The 19,783-nt window shown below is 41.1% G+C and overlaps 1 protein-coding gene across 1 annotated transcript in view; it reads right to left on the bottom strand.

The window, feature by feature from the left end:
- Positions 1-107: 107 nt before the first annotated feature.
- The window catches only part of adam12a (ADAM metallopeptidase domain 12a), a 79,859-nt gene continuing 60,183 nt past the window's right edge, over positions 108-19,783 (bottom strand). The window contains exons 12-23 of the mRNA XM_080873970.1: positions 14,488-14,665; positions 10,512-10,601; positions 10,137-10,332; positions 9,936-10,044; positions 9,212-9,410; positions 7,668-7,745; positions 5,949-6,057; positions 5,589-5,724; positions 5,216-5,330; positions 3,846-4,106; positions 1,938-2,113; positions 108-1,854 (exon numbers count right to left, since the gene is read on the bottom strand). Of these exons, the coding sequence (XP_080730096.1) occupies positions 1,785-1,854; positions 1,938-2,113; positions 3,846-4,106; positions 5,216-5,330; positions 5,589-5,724; positions 5,949-6,057; positions 7,668-7,745; positions 9,212-9,410; positions 9,936-10,044; positions 10,137-10,332; positions 10,512-10,601; positions 14,488-14,665 (1,717 nt within the window). The 3' untranslated portion in view covers positions 108-1,784. The remainder of the gene's footprint in view (positions 1,855-1,937; positions 2,114-3,845; positions 4,107-5,215; positions 5,331-5,588; positions 5,725-5,948; positions 6,058-7,667; positions 7,746-9,211; positions 9,411-9,935; positions 10,045-10,136; positions 10,333-10,511; positions 10,602-14,487; positions 14,666-19,783) is intronic.

Consider the following 19,783-nt stretch of genomic DNA (forward strand, 5'->3'; position numbering starts at 1 on the left):
GGCTTGTGGAATGAACATGTCATTGTTTTTTTCAGTTTTGAATCTTTAATTGATGAGTTCAAGTGTCGCCTGTGTTTCTGTGAATGTAATAAAAAAAGCATAAAAAGTCAATAACAAATGTTTTCAGTGTAAAAAACAGGTTTACTAATACTGATTGTTTAAAATACCATGATCAGACACAGACACTTTAAGTGTTTTTTTTGTTTTTGTTTTACATATGATGCCTTAAAGAACAATCCTTAACAAAAATTCTCCATGAAAAAAAATGTGCTCACCTGTAACACAACATACAAAGAACATACAATGTAACATACAAACAGGTCTCTATTAGGCATAGACAGACAGCATTGAAAAAGCAAAGTAAATAAAGTAATGCATGTAAAACTAGTGCATTATTATAAAGAGTATCAAAAGTAACAAAATTCTATCCATATCAGTTTTTAGCAGACATATTTGTGAACAACAGCGGTGCTCAAAGGAAATGTTGCTCATTGTGGATGTATATATGTATTTATATATGATGCACTGCAATCCAGCAAAAACATTAAGTAAACCAAAATGATAAAACAGTGTTAATTTTTTAAAAGATTATCTAAAATATGTAAAGTAGAAATGTTAAAAAAAAAAAAAAAAGGAAAACTAAAAAATGAACAGAAGCCCAGATACACTTGAGTGAGTCAGCATATACTGAGTAACCATTAAACATCATTTCTGTGGCAGAATGAAATCTAAAAATGTTTTCTTATCAAGTAAAACTGTCCTTTCCAGTTAGATAAAAACATGACTTAAAATGCACATATGAACACTGCAGCCAGACTTTGGCTGTTTACATGCGAGGAACACCTTTAAGCAAGTCATCAGTGATTCCATGATTTAATCTAGTCCTTGGTGCAGCAAGCATAGAAGGGAAAAAAAATTAAAAACACACATGACCTTTAGCAAAGCAAATATTTCAGATAGGTTTACTCTTTCTGAGGGATACTTTCTTGATCTTGGCTCATTTTAGATCTCTGTACCCGGATCCCTCAAGAGTGCATATTGGGCCTTGCAAATGAAAAGGAAATGGCAAATCAGTGACATTTCACAGTTGAATTTGTTACCTTTCCGTGATAAAAATGACGAAGAAAAAGGAACAGGCCTGGATTTCATTTTTGAGCCAAGAAACGACCCGTCTTCTTGATTGCAGAACGCATCAAAGATCTGTTGTATTAATATCACAATCTCCTTTGCTGCAGTTGTTTCAAGCCTTGTCAGATGGCCCAAAGTTGCTATGCAGAGCGTTACCCTTCAAGAAAACCCCAGTGGATTAAAAAAAAAAAATACTACAAATGTTGTTTGATGCTCCCATCTATCATTGCACAACTCTTTTGAAATTCTTCACTTATGACGCAAAACAAAACCACAATGTAAAGGGTTCCCTTCATTTAAACACATTCCACAAAAGCGTCTCCGTTGGCACAATTTCACAGATCGCTCTCCTTCATAAACGTCGGCTGATGTGAAGGCGCGAAACGAAAACAAGTAATTCAAAATTCAAAGTTGCTACCATGTCTTAAAAGTGTCTGGCACAGTGCACTGCGTGGCAATAAATACTGAATATAAATACTTTACATGTACCTGAGCTCAGACTCGTAGCACCATTCAGAGACAGAGCACCAAAAGGGACACGGCAGGTCTCCTGATTCAAAACTCAGAGAAGCCACCACCTTTTTAAGGTTTTTCAGAGTTTTCATAGTGCAAATCTTTTCAGTCTTATCATAACAATGTCCCTTCTGGCCAAAATCTCAGCTGCTGTATTTGACGTTGGCAATAATGCAAGGCTTTGGTAGTGTTGGGGGGTGCTTGGGACTCGGCCTAGAGGAAGAGAAAAGTGGAAAAAAAAAGTAAAAAAAAATGTTTCAGCGAGTTAAATATATCCAGGTAAGGTTTGAACCCACCTGTTGAGGTGTGGGATAGGACGTGGAGGTCTGGGTACGGCAGGCACAGGGCCACAGACACTAGGAGGTCCTTGGCCTGCGGTTTGGCTCTGCTGAACAGAGGGACTTCGCACCAGTCGAGACCCCCTTGGATCAGCAGGTAGAGGTTTCTGAGGAGGACTGGGCTTCTCCAATTCCTATTAAAGGACAGACACTTTTAAATAATGATGGAAACTCACCACCAGGTGGCACTAACAGTCAGATAATTATAGCCAATGCCTGCTTTTCTTTGAGCTTTTCTTTGAGCTTCTCTTTGAGGCGCCGACGCTGTCTTCTCTAACCAACTAATAACAGGAAAACTATCATGCTGTTTAAATCTTCTCTAGAATACAGAGATCATGATTCATTCCCTACTCTTCTCCTGGGCTAAGGAGACATTTCCACAAACACCACAGAGAGAAAGGATCAACAGGGATGAACCTCAGACCTCACACACCCACAAAACAGTCTGTCTAAAACCCCGCTCATTTCCTCAGGTGGAGCTCTCACATTTAACAGTGCTTCAAAGCCCGCAGCAGAGAGATTTCACTCATGACTTATGTTCTTTGTTAACATCCTGGAGCTGCCAAACAGCTGCTAAAGATACAGTTGATGAAGCCTGCTGCCAACAGGAATCACTTTGCCATTTAATAGGAGCAGCTGAGAGGGCCTACTTCTTAAAGTAAAAACAGCCAAGAGCTTCTGTACGCCACATTTTGAACAGGTGTATGAGCTTTTATGAAATCGACGGGTGCTTTTTAAAAATTCTCCAGCAGTCAATACTGTATATTATCAATCTGCTTTTTAGAAGATGTTATCATGCACGCTGTATTGTGCTTTGTGTCTCTGTGTGTTTTTTCTGGCATCTTGTGCAATACACAGCATTTGTCACCTATTGTAACTGTCACCTGGAAGACATTTGTTATATGATTAAATCTTTGTTTTCTCACGTTGTTATTTGTTTTTTATGTATATGGTAGTTTCAACATAAATACATTATAGATATTTAATGCAAAAAAAGAAATTCGGCAGTATTCCTGGGGTCGCTGGGGTTCAATTATGTTCAGTTTTCTTGATCAATTAGTAACAATGGATGACCTTTATGCTTTTTCCACAGGCAAAGGTGACATTTGCAAACGTTTTCGATAATATTCAATGTTACAGAACCGAAACATAAAAGCAGCCAAGGCTGGAAATGAATGCCGACAATTTTTGTCTGAGATCCAACCTTGTTCATCTGAGCCTGAAAGAATCGTGCACCAATGATCTCCAATCAGTTTCTGTCTTTTTAACAACACTCAAACACTCAAATCATTTAGATTGGCTCTTTTTACTTCTGTCTCTTTGGGCTTGAGTACCTCCAAGAGTACAAATCAAATCAGTTTAAAGTCAAATAAGAATTACTATTTGGCTTTCTGTTCCTCTCAGTTTTGAAACCCTGCAATGCCATAACTAAAGCCCATGCAATAACAGTGGCAATAAGTTTGCCACCCTGTGATATTTGTACATACTTGCTCCTTGCAGTTGCTGCCCTCACACGCTCCCCTCCTGTGAGTCTGGCTCCATTTTTATTATTTATGTTGTGGTTTTTGTTGTAGAGCTCAAGCTTTGCTTGGATGGCACTAGCTCCTGGGCTAACCTCGTTATTTTATGTGACTGTGCATAACTGTCAACATGCCTCTGCTTTTATAGCACACGAAAGAACCATGAAAACAGTCGACATCAAAAAACAGCAATTTGAAAGTGCATCGAACATCATCATTTCCCCGGTTGGGTATTACAGGCCTGGGTAGCGAGTAAAAGCTCCCCAGACACAGCGGTGGCGAAATTACAGTAAGTAACATCATTGAATAAAATGTTTCCAACTGAGGAAACAGGAAATTCACTCACCATGACCATCCTGCAAGAGTTGTGGTGTGATGCACTGTGAAATGACGCCCCTCTGGGTGCGACGTGGATGTGAGGTGGAGGGGCTCGGTGAGGAGGAGGGACTGGGGGTCTCGGTTGCCCAGGGCCAGGGGAGAGGGACACGGTAAGGGAAAGAGGGACTGGGTGGCTAAGGTGAACTGGAGGGCACTGGGGCAGTCTATGCAGGCTGTGGGGAGGGAAGGGGGCCGGTGGGAGCCCCGCCTCTGGCCCTCGGTGAGGAGGCTACAGAGAGATTAAAGTTGAAAGAGTTTGTCAGAAGAGAAACCGTCTGCTTCCTATCAGAAACAATCATGATAATCTCCTCGTCTTCCTCTGCTGTCCTTCCTGATGCTTTCAAAGATACATAAATCAAACACTCCCACTTAGTTGCTCTCTATTCCCCCGAGTCGACATCAGGTGACTTCGTAAAGGGAAAAGACCACGACTATCCCATGAGCACTCGCTTGGGCTTCTTAAAAGATGAACACAGCTAAAGAGCCAAAATATGAGTCTTGCTTGATATTTAAACCTGTCCAGATGTGCACAGCTTAAACACAATATAAGACATACAAAGGCAGGCACACATGCATTCAGGCGGCAGTTTAATGCAGCTCCCAACAACTGGAAAATGACCTCACCTGCTCTGTGCCTACATCAAACAGCCTTACATCCTCTCTCTTTTTACCATTGACCCCAAATGAAAACCACATGCCACTAACTGAAAACACCAATCTCATGGTAATGCACAACAGCTTACTCCACTTGTGTGCCACCCTGCAACACAAAAGGCTCTTCTGACACAGTTTCTCTTATCCTTCAGCAGCCCCTAACTCGATCGATCACGGGTCACTTCCCATTACAAACTAAGTCAGGGCAATAATGTAGGGGGGGAGGTAAAGGCATACAGCGATGTAGGCACACAAGTACAGCAAAATGCGGTTTCTGCCTTGCAATTACGAGCAACAAGATGGCTTTAGAAGTCAACTAAGCAGCTGCATCAACATTCTTCATGTGCAGATGAATCAGTTTCTCTCTTAACAGACAGCTGTTAATGACATGAAATGTATTAGAGTGCCTGAACATGCTGCTCGCCACAGACTCCATTATCACAACCTCCTCTACAAGTCCATATGGAAAAGGATGATTTAATTGGATTTGAATGAGTTGCCATTTGTGTGAAAACAGCACGTCAATCTAGTTGAGAATGATGTGCGCTGTCGAAACAGCTGCGGCATTCCAGGAAAAATAAAACAGCAAGGATAATCTATTGCTGATCCTCCATTTGTCAGAGCCACATCTATTGGTGTGTATGCGATCGGCCGGTCAAAAGCAGATGTGTGCAATCTAGTGACCTTGAAGATGGTGGCACTGTGAGGCAGAGGCGGTGCCGGTCGGGATGGAGAGGTTAAGCTTGCTGATGGAGGCTGGTTAGGAGCTGTTGGTCCACTGATTGCGGCGCTTACTGATCTGTAATATAAAGGAGAAATTATATATCTGTAATTAAATACTTTATTATATTAATCATACACCAGTTACAATAGTAATATAATTTAAACTGTGCAATCAAAAGTAAATTCACCACTGTAATTGGATTCACAGTGTGACCAATCATAAAGACTCGCCCGCTCAATGGCACCTGTTGTTTTCATTTATGGACCTTGATCTGTTACAAAAAAGATGCATTATATCTAGAAATCATTCCACTATTACGGGCTGAAAACACACCTGATCTTCTCTATTGGATTTTTTTTGCTTGTAAATAGAAGTCTCAGTAGAGTTTTTCTCTTGATGCACATGGTCAGACCGGCACCCAGGACGACGAGTAGAGCTACCAGAATGCCCACTGTCAGATTCCCATTGTCTGCTCAGAAACACACACAAAAGTTTTGGGAGTATTCTCCAAGTTTATTCCATTATTACTTCAGAATTTCAGGATTTCTCACATGGAGTTTGTGTCTAAACATAAGTCCACAATTTATTGTATATTATGGTAAAAATGCTGAAAAATGACACTCTGAAAACCTTTAAATTTAATGACCTGAAATGTAATAAATCACTCCTGTGGTGTAACAGCTACTGACTTACCTGCTTGCCTGATCGGACCACTGTCCACACTCCCACCGAAACCTGCCTTGTCACAGAAGGGAGGCGCCCAGTGAGCCTCACAGTGACAGTTCTTGTTGTTATTGCACACCTACAGTATATTAAAAGGACAGTTAACTATTATATGAGACCAAGCGCCCCCCTATTTTTAACACCTTTTACACTCCATACATTTATTATGCTGCTTAAATTTAATCGGTTACAAATGAGTTATGTTTATGCAAAGGGATGCAGAGTGATTCAATACAATATCATAGTAAATTTCTCAATGTTAAAAAAAAATCTCAGAAATTAGAAATTGAGTTGCCGAAAAAAGAAGTAGTAAATTTTCATTTACTTTACAGCAAAGTAACAATTTCTCAAATTTAATACGATAGAATAAGTAAATGTGGGATTTTTGCTTGAGATATAAAGTGGCAGAAATAAGCTTCCTCTGAAGGGTGTCTGAGCTCGCCCTTAAGAGATAGGGTAAGGAGCTCAGTCGTTCGGGAGGGGCTCAAAGTAGAACTGCTGTTCCTCTGCATTAAAATTACCCAGCTGAAGAGGTCTGGGCATTTATCTAAGATGCCTTCTAAACATCTCCTAGGTGAAGTGTTTCGTGGAGATTCGGGACACACTGGAGAGATTACATCTCTCTGCTGGCTTGGCAATGCCTACTGAAAGAACTGCAGGTAATGGCCAGGCAGAGGGAAGTCTGGGCAGATCTGCTAAAACCGATGCCCTCCTACACCCATGACCCAAATAAGCAGTCGAAAACTGATGAATGAACAGATGATAAAATCATTTCCATTCTTTATGTGCCGCATGAAGCAGACAGAATCGACCAACAGCCAGCCCTGCTAGGCTCCGCGTAGCAAAAATGTCTGGTATAAAATTCAGAGCAGACCCTTTCTCTTAAACCACATTTTTATAATCTCTCTCTCCCTCTTCCTGTCGTGCAGGAATGGTGAAGTCTAAGAGGATTCCCTATCTGAGTAATATGGAACAGGTGAGGGCCTCTCTCCAAGGCAACATCTTGATCTAATCTGTACATGCAGAGGTGCCCTGTCTCTTTTTATTTCAGCAAGTAAAACATTCCTTAAAATTTCATAGACATGTCTTATGGCGCTACACAAACAAATATCGCTGTATAACACCCGGACACGTTTCACTTTAACAGACAGTCGCAATTCTTTCGTCTGTATGCATTTGATGAAAGAGCAACTTAAACAGTCACAGTCACAGCCAAAGCCTCTGGGCTTCACCAGGAAATTTAATACTACAAAGCCATACATTTCATCTCTAACAGGACCACCCGTAGACATTTGATGGGTGGCATTTAAGAAAAATCTAATCTCTATTTTCCCCAGCTCAAAGTCAGACTGTGTGTCATTGCTCCGAGGGTTTGGCCAAACAAAGCCGGGCCTTCAGATTTCAACAGATTTTTCGGGACAAGGAAGACTGCCTGATGGTATGATGAATGACCCTTTACGCAGAACAGAAATGAAATCATTATGTCTAATTGATTGAACCTTTCAGCATTCAGAGTGATTGATTGCAAGGCAGTGTAATGGCTCTCTAGCCAGTGTGTACTGGGCATTCTGAACACATTACAGCCCAAACGAGCTGATGTGAAGACGGAATACGGTTTGTTTTAGGATTGACAACTATCACATCGTTTTTTTTCAAACAGCGAAACAGGATGAAACGTACTGTACTCACCCCTCGACCGCTGCACTTGGCCGAACAATCGTGCACACCGAAAACACTGACGTTCTGGCACTGACGATTCAAACACATCTGAAGCAGAAAACGACACGAAAAATCAACAGTGTGAGCTCAAAAACAATGTCAGTAAATTTCCAAACCCTTTCATTTTTAAGGTAAAAACAGATAGAAGCGCTATGCCCTTTCTTTTAATTTGCTTCTGACAGGCACTTCAGCGGTAAATCAGTATAGCATGAAATAAAACGATGTCACCACTGACGGGAATGTATCAGAAATGTATTATATGTCTCCTTAAAGGCACCAGAAACAAAGAGAGTATAGCACAGCAGAATGTGAAGATGAGCTTGGCAGCAGCGGGCACAGAATGTAATGTCTTTGCAGATGAGGGCGGAGGGTAGATCCTCCTTAAGAGTTGAGGCTCATAGAGAGCTAAATTAGACTAAATGGACTAACTGTATCAGCGAAATGACCAATGGCTAGATTGATGAACACTAGGAGATGCCAAATAGACTGAATAATGTTAAGTCAGTTAAGAGTCTGAGCCAGTGCAAGTCTGAAATGACAAAAGGACACGGCTTAAAGAACTCCTCAAAACATCTTAGTCATGGCCTTTCACTCCACCCCTTCTCCACTCTTATTTCTCAGCAATAAGTTTTGTGTTTATATCGACTTACAGATTAGCATTGGTGCTATTACTTTCATATTTGTTTTTGTTGTTATGATTTTGAACCACGTTTTCTCTGTTTTTGTCTCTGTCTGTAGTTACAACCCAAATCAGGGACTGCAACCTATCTAGGCACTCTTCCGAATTATACATCCAAAGAATTGGGACGCAGATTCAGTGTGCTTCCTACAAGCCACTTCCTGTTTTATTTTGGTAACCTTTTTCCATGTATGTCTTTTGTGCTTTTTTCACAGCATGTTTATGTTGGATGGAGTTCTCCACCCTGACTGGAAGTTAATAAGCACTTCTCCTTTTCCTTTTTTGGTATGTACCTTAACGCATACATTTTTAGGACAGTGGACCAACCGTTTTTCACATTCAGTGGTTTGATTTGATGTTATTTCATTTCTTGATTACAATGATGATGTTTAATATAAAAGAAAATCACCCTCTCTTTCATTTATAACTGTTCATTAAAAGATCTACCAGTTCTTTCACTGGATAAAGCAAGCCATTTAAGCTCCATTCCCCCTTTATATAGGCTACATTCTTCTGATTGACTGGTCCTCACAAACAGAAGGTCTGAACTGCAGGTAGGTGGGAGTGCTGTGCCCTTGAGATGAGAGTAGACAACCTGTCTGAAACTAATCTTTTAGAGCCTTCAGAAGTCTGAAATGTTGGCCCATAGGGATTATCTGCACATATGCTGACCTCATTATTAAACATGAGGATCCATTGTTGTAACAGTATATATGATAGAAGATATGAAAAGCACAATAGGCATCTTTCATGAACTGCTCATAGAAATAGCAACATCTACTTAATCATAACTGATAAATGTAATGAGACTGAAAGCACAAGCCTTAGCTCTCACCATTTCATCTCCACACTTGGTTCCTGTCAGGACCAAGCCAGGATCAGGCATGTCATCACCCAAGTAGACATGCGTACCTCGGCACAGTATTCTTCCCCCTTCCTGAAGGGGTATGTTGGTTTCAATTGAAACAGCGTTGGTGCCAATTACTGGGCGATTAGCTCCTCCTTGACACTGGATTTTGCCACATTTTGCATCTCTGTAAACAAACACCAAGGGGAATAACAATACAATAATTAAATTACATGTCACTGTTTTGTGGATACGAGGAGCTTTATTTTCATTTTCATCTTTCTCCTTCTGTCCAATTAAAGAAACTGAAGAACAGGCAGCTCGTTTACGCCGTTTCCAGATCACAACTGAGATTTTAGAGACAGAACTTGTTGCATTACATCAAATGACTCTGCAACCCTCAATTAGGACTCCAACTAATGATTATTTTCTATCATCTAATGGATCAGCTACTTGGGGGGAAAAAAGCTTCATAAAACTGAGACACCAATCTGGCATTTTTGCTTTATTTTTCTTAACTACTGAGAAAACTGTGTCAGCCTCATTCAGTCACACAGAGTGGTGCCTAGCATTGAAAAAGTGCTCCTATTTCAATGAGGTATATGCATTTTTTATGAAATAGGTACAATATGCTTTATGTTCCTAACTGCATTCCATAAATCACATGCTATTGAATACATTCACTAGTTTCTATGGCGACATCAGGACTTACCGCACTTCACATTTGGCAAAGGAGCCTTTTGTGTCCTTGCCACAGTTGCCATAAGGGTCTCCTGCTGAGTTGACCCTTTCAAAGCAGATGCCTGGAGCTGGCTTGGCTCCTGCAAGATGCATTAAACACATAAAAAGAAAAAAAATCGCAACAATTGTTGAACTGTTGAGTGTGACGCAGCAAGGGGGATTTTTCACGTACCGTGGCCCCACAGTGTTATGCACTGCTGTTCATGAGTCTGACAAATGCCATTATAACAGTAGCCGTCCACGTTGTGGCAGCCATGGCCATCATGAAGGTAGACGTTGGAGGGACAGTGAGGACTGGTACCGGTGCAAAACTCAGGCAGATCACAAGAGTTGCTGGATTCACGGCACAGTGTGCCTGATGGCTTCAGCTACACGACAACAAAGACAAAGACCCACAGTGAAGCCCAGAGAAATGTGAATTACGCCAAAAAACACATTTCTACTACATCGGATTAAAGGATGTCAAATCAAGTTAATCAGAGAAAATAACTTTTTTGTAAGATGTCTGTAAAAATACTTTGTACTGAAATACTATAACACATATTACCTGACAGTCCTGGCAGCACTGTCCATGTGCACAAACAGCATCTCCTTTCAGAGTGCAGGTGGTGGCATTGCAGCAGGGATTCATACATTCCTTCCGATGGAAAAGAATAGTAAAAGAAGACAAGCAGAGAAAGGAAAAGTAAATAAGAGGGAACAAAAGTGAAGAAGAATTAACTCAGCACAAAGAGATCATATTTCACCCCAGAGCAAAAACTCAAATTTTGTTATCAGAGGGGATGCAGCCCTAGCAGGACTGTGTAACGTAGCAACTAAAAAAAACCTGAGTGAAGAAAGGAAACAGCAGTTTCTAGGTTTCGAAAAACATCTGACAGGATTTTTTCAGACCCCAGAAACCATGTTGAACTCAATAGTAAAATGAACAGGAGAGAATGGTATTGTATAGCGCTTTTACTAGTCCCTAAGGACCCCAAAGCGCTTTACACAACCAGTCAGCCACCCATTCACACACTGGTGATGGCAAGCTACATTGTAACCACAGCCACCCTGGGGCACACTGACAGAGGCGAGGCTGCCGGACACTGGCACCACCGGGCCCTCTGACCACCACCAGTAGGCAACGGGTGAAGTGTCTTGCCCAAGGACACAACGACCGAGACTGTCCAAGCCGGGGCTCGAACCGGCAACCTTCCAATTACAAGGCGAACTCCCAACTCTTGAGCCACAATCGCCCCATTCCCTGAGAAAAGAAAAGGACACACCCTGCAGAAACCCTAAATAAGCAAGCAAGTGCCAAAATACTTTTTTAAGTTAGCATAACGCTCAAGAATCCAACTAAGACAATGTCTGAGAAGATAACAAAGAAAGACGTAAGTTTAAATGAATGAAACTTTAGATTATATAAACACAGACGATGCTACTTTACAAGCAAATTGTAAAAGACTGATTTGCACAACACTTCCACAGCTAATAACTCCACTTCAGTTCAGGCAGGTGTGACAATAGCAATCAAAAACTTAACCCACACTCTGCTGCTATGATATAAGGCTCACTCAGGTATTCTTCGTATTTTCAGATGCAATTCTTCTGAATACAAATGTAAGCAATCTACAGTAATTACTTTGCTTACTAAACTGGCTCGATAATTTAAATAGGCAAAGGTTATCTTATATACAACTATTTGGAATATTTAAGTGAAACTTCAGCAATCAACATTCCAAACTGCTCACTTTTTAGCTTGAGTAAAAAACAAACAAACAATCAGGTACATATTTAGTATTGATAAGCCAAGCACTTCTGCAAGGAATCTATAGCAGCCTTAACTCTTCTGGGAAGGCTTGTCTTTCCACAATGTTTAGGAGTGTGTTCGTGTGAATTTTTGACCATTCCTCTAAAAGCCTCTCCTCTATTTCATCCCAAAGCTGTTCTTTTGGATTGAAGTCAGGACTCTGTGCAGGCCAGTCAAGTTCTTCCACACCAAACTTCCTCATCCATGTCGCTATGGACGTTTGCTTTGTGCACTGGTGCACGGTCATGTTGGAACAGGAAGGGGCTGTCCCCAAACTGTTCCCACACTACACTGTTCTTGAGTTAATCTGAAGGCCACGGGAAGTTTGGAGGTCTGTAGCTATTAACTCTGTAGAAAGTTGCGCACTATTAGCCTCAGCATCCACTGACCCCGCTTTGTGACTTTACTTGGCTTACCGTTTTATGCCTGAGTTGCTGTCATTCCCTGTCACTTCCACTTTGTTATAATTCCACTATTAGTTGACTGTGGATATTTAGTAGTGAGCACATTTCACACCTGGACTTGTTGCACAGGTGGCATCCTATCATGGTGCCATGCTGGAATTCACTGAGCGCCTGAGAGAGTACCTGCCTAGGTACTTGATTTTATACACCTGTGGCCATGGAAAAGATTGGAACACCTCAATTCAATGATTTGGATGGGTGAGTTAATACTTTTAGCAATAACGATTATGGTTTAGAAAAATTAAACTCCATTTGACAACTTTTGTGAGGCTGAGGCATTTCGGTGAAGACTGTAAAACATCCTGAACATGAGGTGTAGGGCAGACCCAGGATATATCAGAGATATTAAACCTATTAGTGCTCCCCTAGAAAAGCTGCAGGTGCTGGCCAGGGACAGAGAAATAAGGGTGTCCACCCCAGACATAAAGCAGAAAATTGATGGATGGATGGATGGACTAGAAAACATCTGTGGCATGGTTGCGATAGATCAAAGCGTTGTGGAAATATAACCTCACTTTAATACACATTTAAAACGATTTTGTGAGCTTTTGAAAAAGCCTTTGCCAAAAGGAGGTTTAAGCTCAGCATACAAATATGCCCTTTTTTTTAAACTATGGTTATAAATTTACAGGCATCTCCAACTTTGTCCAGTTTCCCAAGAACGTTCCAGGTGCAGATGTGGAGGCTGATGAAAAAAAAAGAGGGGACTGTTCCCAATCAGTGCATTAATTTAAAAAAATATTTTAATCACGCACTTTTAGGGGCAGCTATAGATTCCATTCCATTTATCTGAAATAGAGCAGGTGCGATACGATGACTGACATGCTCTGTTTACATTTTTGTCACTCAGCATGCCATCACTTATTTCATTGCTCTGGTTGGTTTAGGTCACTTAGATAGCATCCAGAGGCATTTTGGAGGGAGAGAGAGAGAGGGCAGATCTACAATAACATTTCCCATCTCACTGTTGAGCACCATCTGTTTCCTGTTAGCCTCTATCGTGACCCATGCACCGCACCAATCAGTAACACTGCTTTCCAATACACATGGAAGCAAGAATTCAATCAAGACTCAGAATATACGATATGCACTGTGTGTGTGTGTGTGTGTGTGTGTGTGTGTGTGTGTGTGTGTGTGTGTGTGTGTGTGTGTGTGTGTGGTTGTGCATATATGATCTCATGCAGGTTGTCTGGACCCCCGAGGGTCAGCTCTTTTCCTTTTGCCATTATAGTCTGAATATGCTGCAAGAGTTGGGAGGAAGTGGATGGATGGAGCTGGCAGGGGACACAGCTGATATGATGGGCCTTCCAAAACTTCTTTCAGTCTGAAAACCATTAAGGGCCTTTCCCATGGTCCCTGGGGCCAAAAAGAGGCAGAGAAGTCACGCTGAAAAGAAGTAGCCAGTGATTGTGAGGAGCAGGACCCAGAGTTTTTAATGAGGCTTTTTAATGGCGGAGAGGGGTGCTGGCTGAGAACTCTGATCTGGCCTGAGTTGGCATGACTCTGCTCAGTTTTGTGGAGAGCTTTATTATTGTTGCTGGCTCAGGTCAGCGGAGCTTATGTTAGCGCTTTGTTTTTAAGGACAAGGCCACTTTCAGTGTGACCCTGACTGAAACTTGAGCAGCTCACAAAAGAACTCATGGGGCGCAAAAGCATAAACAAATTACAAAAGACAACAAGGCGTTCTCTCATTTAGGCTATTATGTAATTCAAAATATCCCTCTAAATCACAATAGATGTCGCCTTCATATTTCATAATTCGATAAGCAGCTCGCCTTTGCTAATTGTCAGCCGAATCACGATTATCTGTTTTATCATCCTGCAGTTGTAACAGTTGGCAACATGCACTTCCATTAAATATGTGCATGCCAATGCAGATTCATTTAAATAATTCACTAGTTGACAGTGTGAAACTGTCAGCAGTGCTTCTTCTCAGTGTACTGTATCACAATTAGACATCAACCCTCGCAAACATGTCTTCTTTCCACTGATTGAATTAATCCATACTCATATCTTTAACCTAATTATCAGAAGAATGTGTTTGCAATACAAAAGCTTTGTGCCATTAGATTTGAAGCTGAGGCGAACTACTAGTGTCAGGGCAGCACGCCCCTCTAGCATGTCTCCTTATTTAATTTGATGTAGAATGGAAAACATAATTAACAATGATTTATGAGTAGCAGCTAAGAGTTTTTGGCAAAAGCTGCAAGAGACCTGAAAATAAAAACATTTTTTATTTTTTTTATTATGACCTACAGCACCCTCACCTCCAGTTCTCCACAGTCACACTCCTCTCCCTCCTCCACATAGCCGTTGCCACATTTCTGCCCACCATACAGCACTTTGACCTCTGGCATATTGAAGAGACACATTCCAACGCCTTTTTCGAAACTAGCCGTGAGGTCCTTCCTGCTGCAGCTGCTGAACACCGTAGGAAAAGGATACCTGCGAGTGAAGGAAATGTTACGTGAGTCACACAAATAGAGAGAGAGAGCAAGAAGACAACTGAGATCCCCCCACGAGAGCCCTCTTTAGTCTAATGTAATCAGGGCTAATTGCTGCTAATCACAAAATCAATTAACCACTAGAGCTCAGCGAGCTCTCCAAAGTTCCATCAGCATATGAACAGCACAGGGCCCCTGTGACTTCTCTCTCCATGGAGAGTGGGAGATCTGATTAGACATATTTTATGAGAAAAGGATTATGAACACTCAACCCAAAAAGTGCGTCCTCTGCAAGACGTACAACACCCATAAATTTAGGAGGAATAGGGGATTGTGTGTTTTTAATATTGTTTTTGGAACAGAGAGAGAGGGTGGTCTGCTCCGTGGGGAAAGCACTCGGCCCAAGGCTGTGTCTGCCAAAAGCTTTGTTAAAGACCTCATGTGGCTTTATTGAGCTTTTCTGTGATAATATAGTGCCTTAGATGACAGCGTCTGTGTAAAATGTGCATGAATAAGTCCAGATTGTATCTCATTCTTTGTGACTCCTGATACAAAAGCACCATATGAGATTTTTAATACTCCACTGACACAATAAAACTCAGCACAAAGCTGGAATGGATGAATATATACGTAATCTTCAAACTTATATCAGTGCTGTGCTTCATAGATAAGTACATGCATGAGACAATTCGTGGATGATTTGATACCCAAATGTCTCGTTCAACCGGTGTGATGAAGGACCCTTGAATTTTTTTAAAATGTACATTCTCATCAGGGCCCCCTCGACTCTGGAGAGACCCGCCTGAGATAAGCAGATAAGTCTCACTGAATAAGTGACCTCTTTAAAAATCACTTCCTCTTTTATGTGAAGCCATCTCTCACAGTCTCAGTTTTCCATTATTCTCTTATCGTTGTCTTTCTTCATTGTTTATTGTTTCTGCTCTATTGCTTTTATTCTTTTATTGATATTTATTATTTAAATTGTCATCTTGTATCTTGCATTTTGTACCTATCCCCGCCAACTTCACCGTAGATTTATCTAGTTTTGTTGGACCTTAATGATCGGCTTTATTCTGCTTTCTTGCTAGTCTGTAAAAGCCCTTTTGAAAAAGGGTGTCATTTAAATAAAATGTATTATTATCGTGCCATTTTATTATTTATGCCATCAACACTAATGCTGACCCTTTACCACCTCTGCCACCCACGTGCCTGTTCGTGCCTGTGGCTTTAAAAGCCTGATTTTCTTTCCTTTGCATGGGAAAGAGAGACCTTTTCTACCATATAAAAAACATCTATCTTGAACCTGGCCACAGCAGCAACGTGCTCAACAACTGAATATTATAGACACAGTCAAACATGAAATCAAGATTAGTAAAACTTTACTGGCATTAATTTGATGATATTTTTTATGTAATTTTTAAAGGTTTTTCTGGTGGATTGTTGACAGGAAATGTCACAACTGCAAACAACCCACAATTCTTCACTTCACTGAGGTCAGTATGAATGTAGTAGAGCTGTTGAGACCTACTGGCTGTATTGCACACAAGCTATAAAACACTTACTCTTTGGAATCTTTGACTTCTGAGAAGGAGAAACGTCTGTGTAACTTAATGCTGGCAACTCTTTCAAATTGTGTTTCCCTCTGATTGGGTTTTCACATCTAATACAGCTCTAAATATGTCATGACACTTTGTGAATGTTTGGCACGGCCTCATTCTTGGCTTGTCTTTGATTTCCAACATGTGCGGAGGCGGCTTACATCACCCCTCGCTGCTGACCCCCCCACCCCGTTCGCAGGTTGCATTAGGTAAAAGTGGGTTACCTCGAAGCAGATCTCCAGACATTCTGGATTAAAGCAAAAGATCAGAGTGGCTTTGTAATGAAATGAAATGGTGAAAGGAAAGAGCATTAAAGACAGCTGTAGTAATAACCATAATTGTGCCCTCTTTCCCCCTCCTCCTCCTCTCTGATCAACAGCTGTCAAGACTGCTGTTCAACAAGCAGGGCACTTCCTTAGCAACTGCTGTTGTTGATTTCCTCCTTGCCCCCAAAGCCTGAGCCAAAATTGCCCGTTGAAAAGTTGAACCCCCTTCTTCGTTGCATTCATTCAGTTTCCATGAACTCAGCCCTGCTCTTCAATTACCAGCCTGTGCAATGCATGACAAAACTCTCACGTCCGTCTTTTTTTCTTTTTGTAACTCTTGAGATACACGAGCTGCTCAGGGATCCAGCTGTTCTTTATGAGAGGCAATACACAAATAATTGGTATAGCCTAACAATCTGGAGGTAGGAGGAGGAATAATGACTGTGAAAAGGCAGAGGCACCAATGATTTACAGTGGATGGCATTTAGCAGCTGCAGTCCTCAGGGCTAGCAGGCCATTGCCAAGGCCAGTAATGGCTGGCACATCTGGTGCATACGGTGAACTGGAAATGCTGAAGACAACCACTCATCGTCTCGGCCAAAAGACCCAGTTTGACTCAATCTTGTTCCCAGCTGATCCCATTCTTGTCTTGGTTTAAGTCGAATTGCCTTGCCTTTACGACAAATCTTTGTTCCGTCTTATCGAACTCAATGTTTCCCACCCACTCATGCTCTAATTCCAGTATAGATTGAATATTTTTTGTGCTCTCTGGTTCATCTCCGACTTATAGTCAGTGTTTGACAGTTGGCTCCTAAGCTTCAGAGGTCCAGCATTTGATGGTTGAAAGAGAGTACAAAACAATCACTGACTACAGTGTAGCAACATCGATGCAAATGGAGAGAGTGGGGATCGGTCTATGATAAGGAATAATTTCTGCACAGCGCACAATACAGAGCTGGAAGCTTTGCTGCTCCAACAACAAGGTAGATAAACTGTGACATTTGTTTGTGTTTGTTTGTTTTGTTTGAAGAGGTGAATGAAGTAAGTAATCTTTAAAGGAAGATATATCTGACAAAATGTCCTGCCTCCCTACATATTTCTTATTAAAACATAAAATAACCAACACACGAGCGTCATCTTAATATGAGCGTTTGCTGTAAACTATGACCTTAAAGCCAAACCCTATTATACCAGTGATTAGTTGCAACGTATCACATTAAAATTCAGAGAGCTGTTAGACCCAAATTTAGCTCAGCGGGGCTTTTTCCTCACAGCCTTTCCGTCCTTGCAGTTCAGATCACAAAAATTCAATTTATACTGCATCTTTTCAGCCACGAAACAGCGATGAGGTTATGAATCAGATCTTCTGCAATATCCAGGGGGAATATTTTTAAAAATACCAAATTAGTCTATTACTGACATACATTTAAGGAAGACCTAATGTTCTGGCACAATTGTGAACAAAGAAAATTTGAAGCTGAACATGACAACTGACGAACAAAACGACTGCTGCTTCACCAGATATTTCATATGGATTTTTACAGATTCCTTAATGCAAGTAGAGCCCGAGCTCTAAGCGATGCCATTAGGTCATATGATCTGCTGTTACTCCTTGATGCCATGTCAGCAGGGCCTTGTTGTAGATACTGAAGAGCACTGTTTTCCCCACGGAGCCAATTAAACAAGGCACACTAGTGAGTTCCTGTTCATCAGTGGGGCATGAGTCACATTTCCATGGCATGCCTTTGACTCACTTTCTGTGATTTCTAATTATTTAATGACAAAACATATATATCAGCTTCGTATTACAGTCATTTTGCAACACACTCTCTTTCAGAACATATCAAGGACATGCATGCCCAGAAAATCAGTGCTATCTGCATATACCTAAGAGCCAATATGTTTTAGCTAGAATGACATGTCAGTTTTTCTAAAATTATGAGAATCATTCATCTTTTTTATTTTTGAAAACCAAGACGCTCTATCCCATTTTGATTTGAGCCAAGCTGCTGTTCAGTCAGAATGTAGTCTATACTCTCCTTTTTCATTCTCATGTCCTGCACACCCTGCTGTATGTTTTATGAGCTCAACATCTTACTTTATGGCCCTTGCGATAAACAGCTTCCATCCAGAAAGCTGCACTTTCTGAATGAAAGCACAAAAACCGGTCAATAAACAGTAAACCAGATCATCAAACCTGGAGCTCGGACACAACGGAATAAAATGGAAGAGGACTGGAAGACTAATGCACAACTGTAGTTTCTGCATTAGTCTTTCAAAAACATGGATTTCTCATGTTTGTGCACACACACGCACGTGCTCATATGTCCGCAAAAGAGTGATGAGCTCATTTGCTGTGTTTGTGTTTGTGCGTTTGTCAAGGAGATATAATCTCAAAGGATGAGAAATACCAGCGTGTTCTCATTTAGAGCTAATGGGTGGATGCAGAGATGGATAGAGAGGAGGACGCAACAAATGGCCGTGACCAGTGTGAACAGGAAACAAGCGGTCCTCTGTGCAGATGTGTAGTTGGCACTGGGTCAGCTTGCAGTTTTATTGCCCGCCCCCATCATCTACCCCACAAACACTCTCTACCCCACAGTAACAATGACAAACTGGATCTCATTATCTCCTTTGCCTTATTCCTGGAGCCACAGCAAGGCCAGGAGAGTCTGAAGTAGGGCTGGGTATCGTCACTGATTTCTAGAATCGATTCAATTCCGATTCACAAGGTCCCAAATCGATTCGATCCACGATTCGATTTAATTCGATTCGATTCGATTTAAATCTGGGAAATTTTGACAGTCAGAAGTATAATTCAGATCAGAACATTTACATATTTTTGTATCTATAAAAAGGAAGCTGACACTCGCAAGACTTTATCCAAGGTGTGAGCATCACAGCAGATGCCTTTGTGTCAAAGTAGCTGAAGATAAAACACAGAAAAACATGAAGGTGATTTTCCTGGCCTGGGATTTTATAAAAATATTCTGCAGTACATCAAAAACGAAAGAAAACCATTAATTAATGAACATTACCTCTGACGTTACAGCGGTTTTATTAGACACACGGCTAAGCATTTTGCATTTTGAATAATATTAAAAAGTTTAAATTTGTTCAGTATTGAACAGCAGAAATGAGGTTTTCTTTTCGGAAGAATGTAAAAGGGAAAAAAACAGCGGCCGACAGCGCTGTAAACAACAGTAGACTTGTGCGTAACAAGCAAGTGAATAATGAAGAAAGCGAAACTGTTCG

The sequence above is a fragment of the Rhamphochromis sp. 'chilingali' genome (genome assembly GCF_963969265.1).
Source record: "Rhamphochromis sp. 'chilingali' genome assembly, chromosome: 22".
Lineage (NCBI taxonomy): Eukaryota > Metazoa > Chordata > Actinopteri > Cichliformes > Cichlidae > Rhamphochromis > Rhamphochromis sp. 'chilingali'.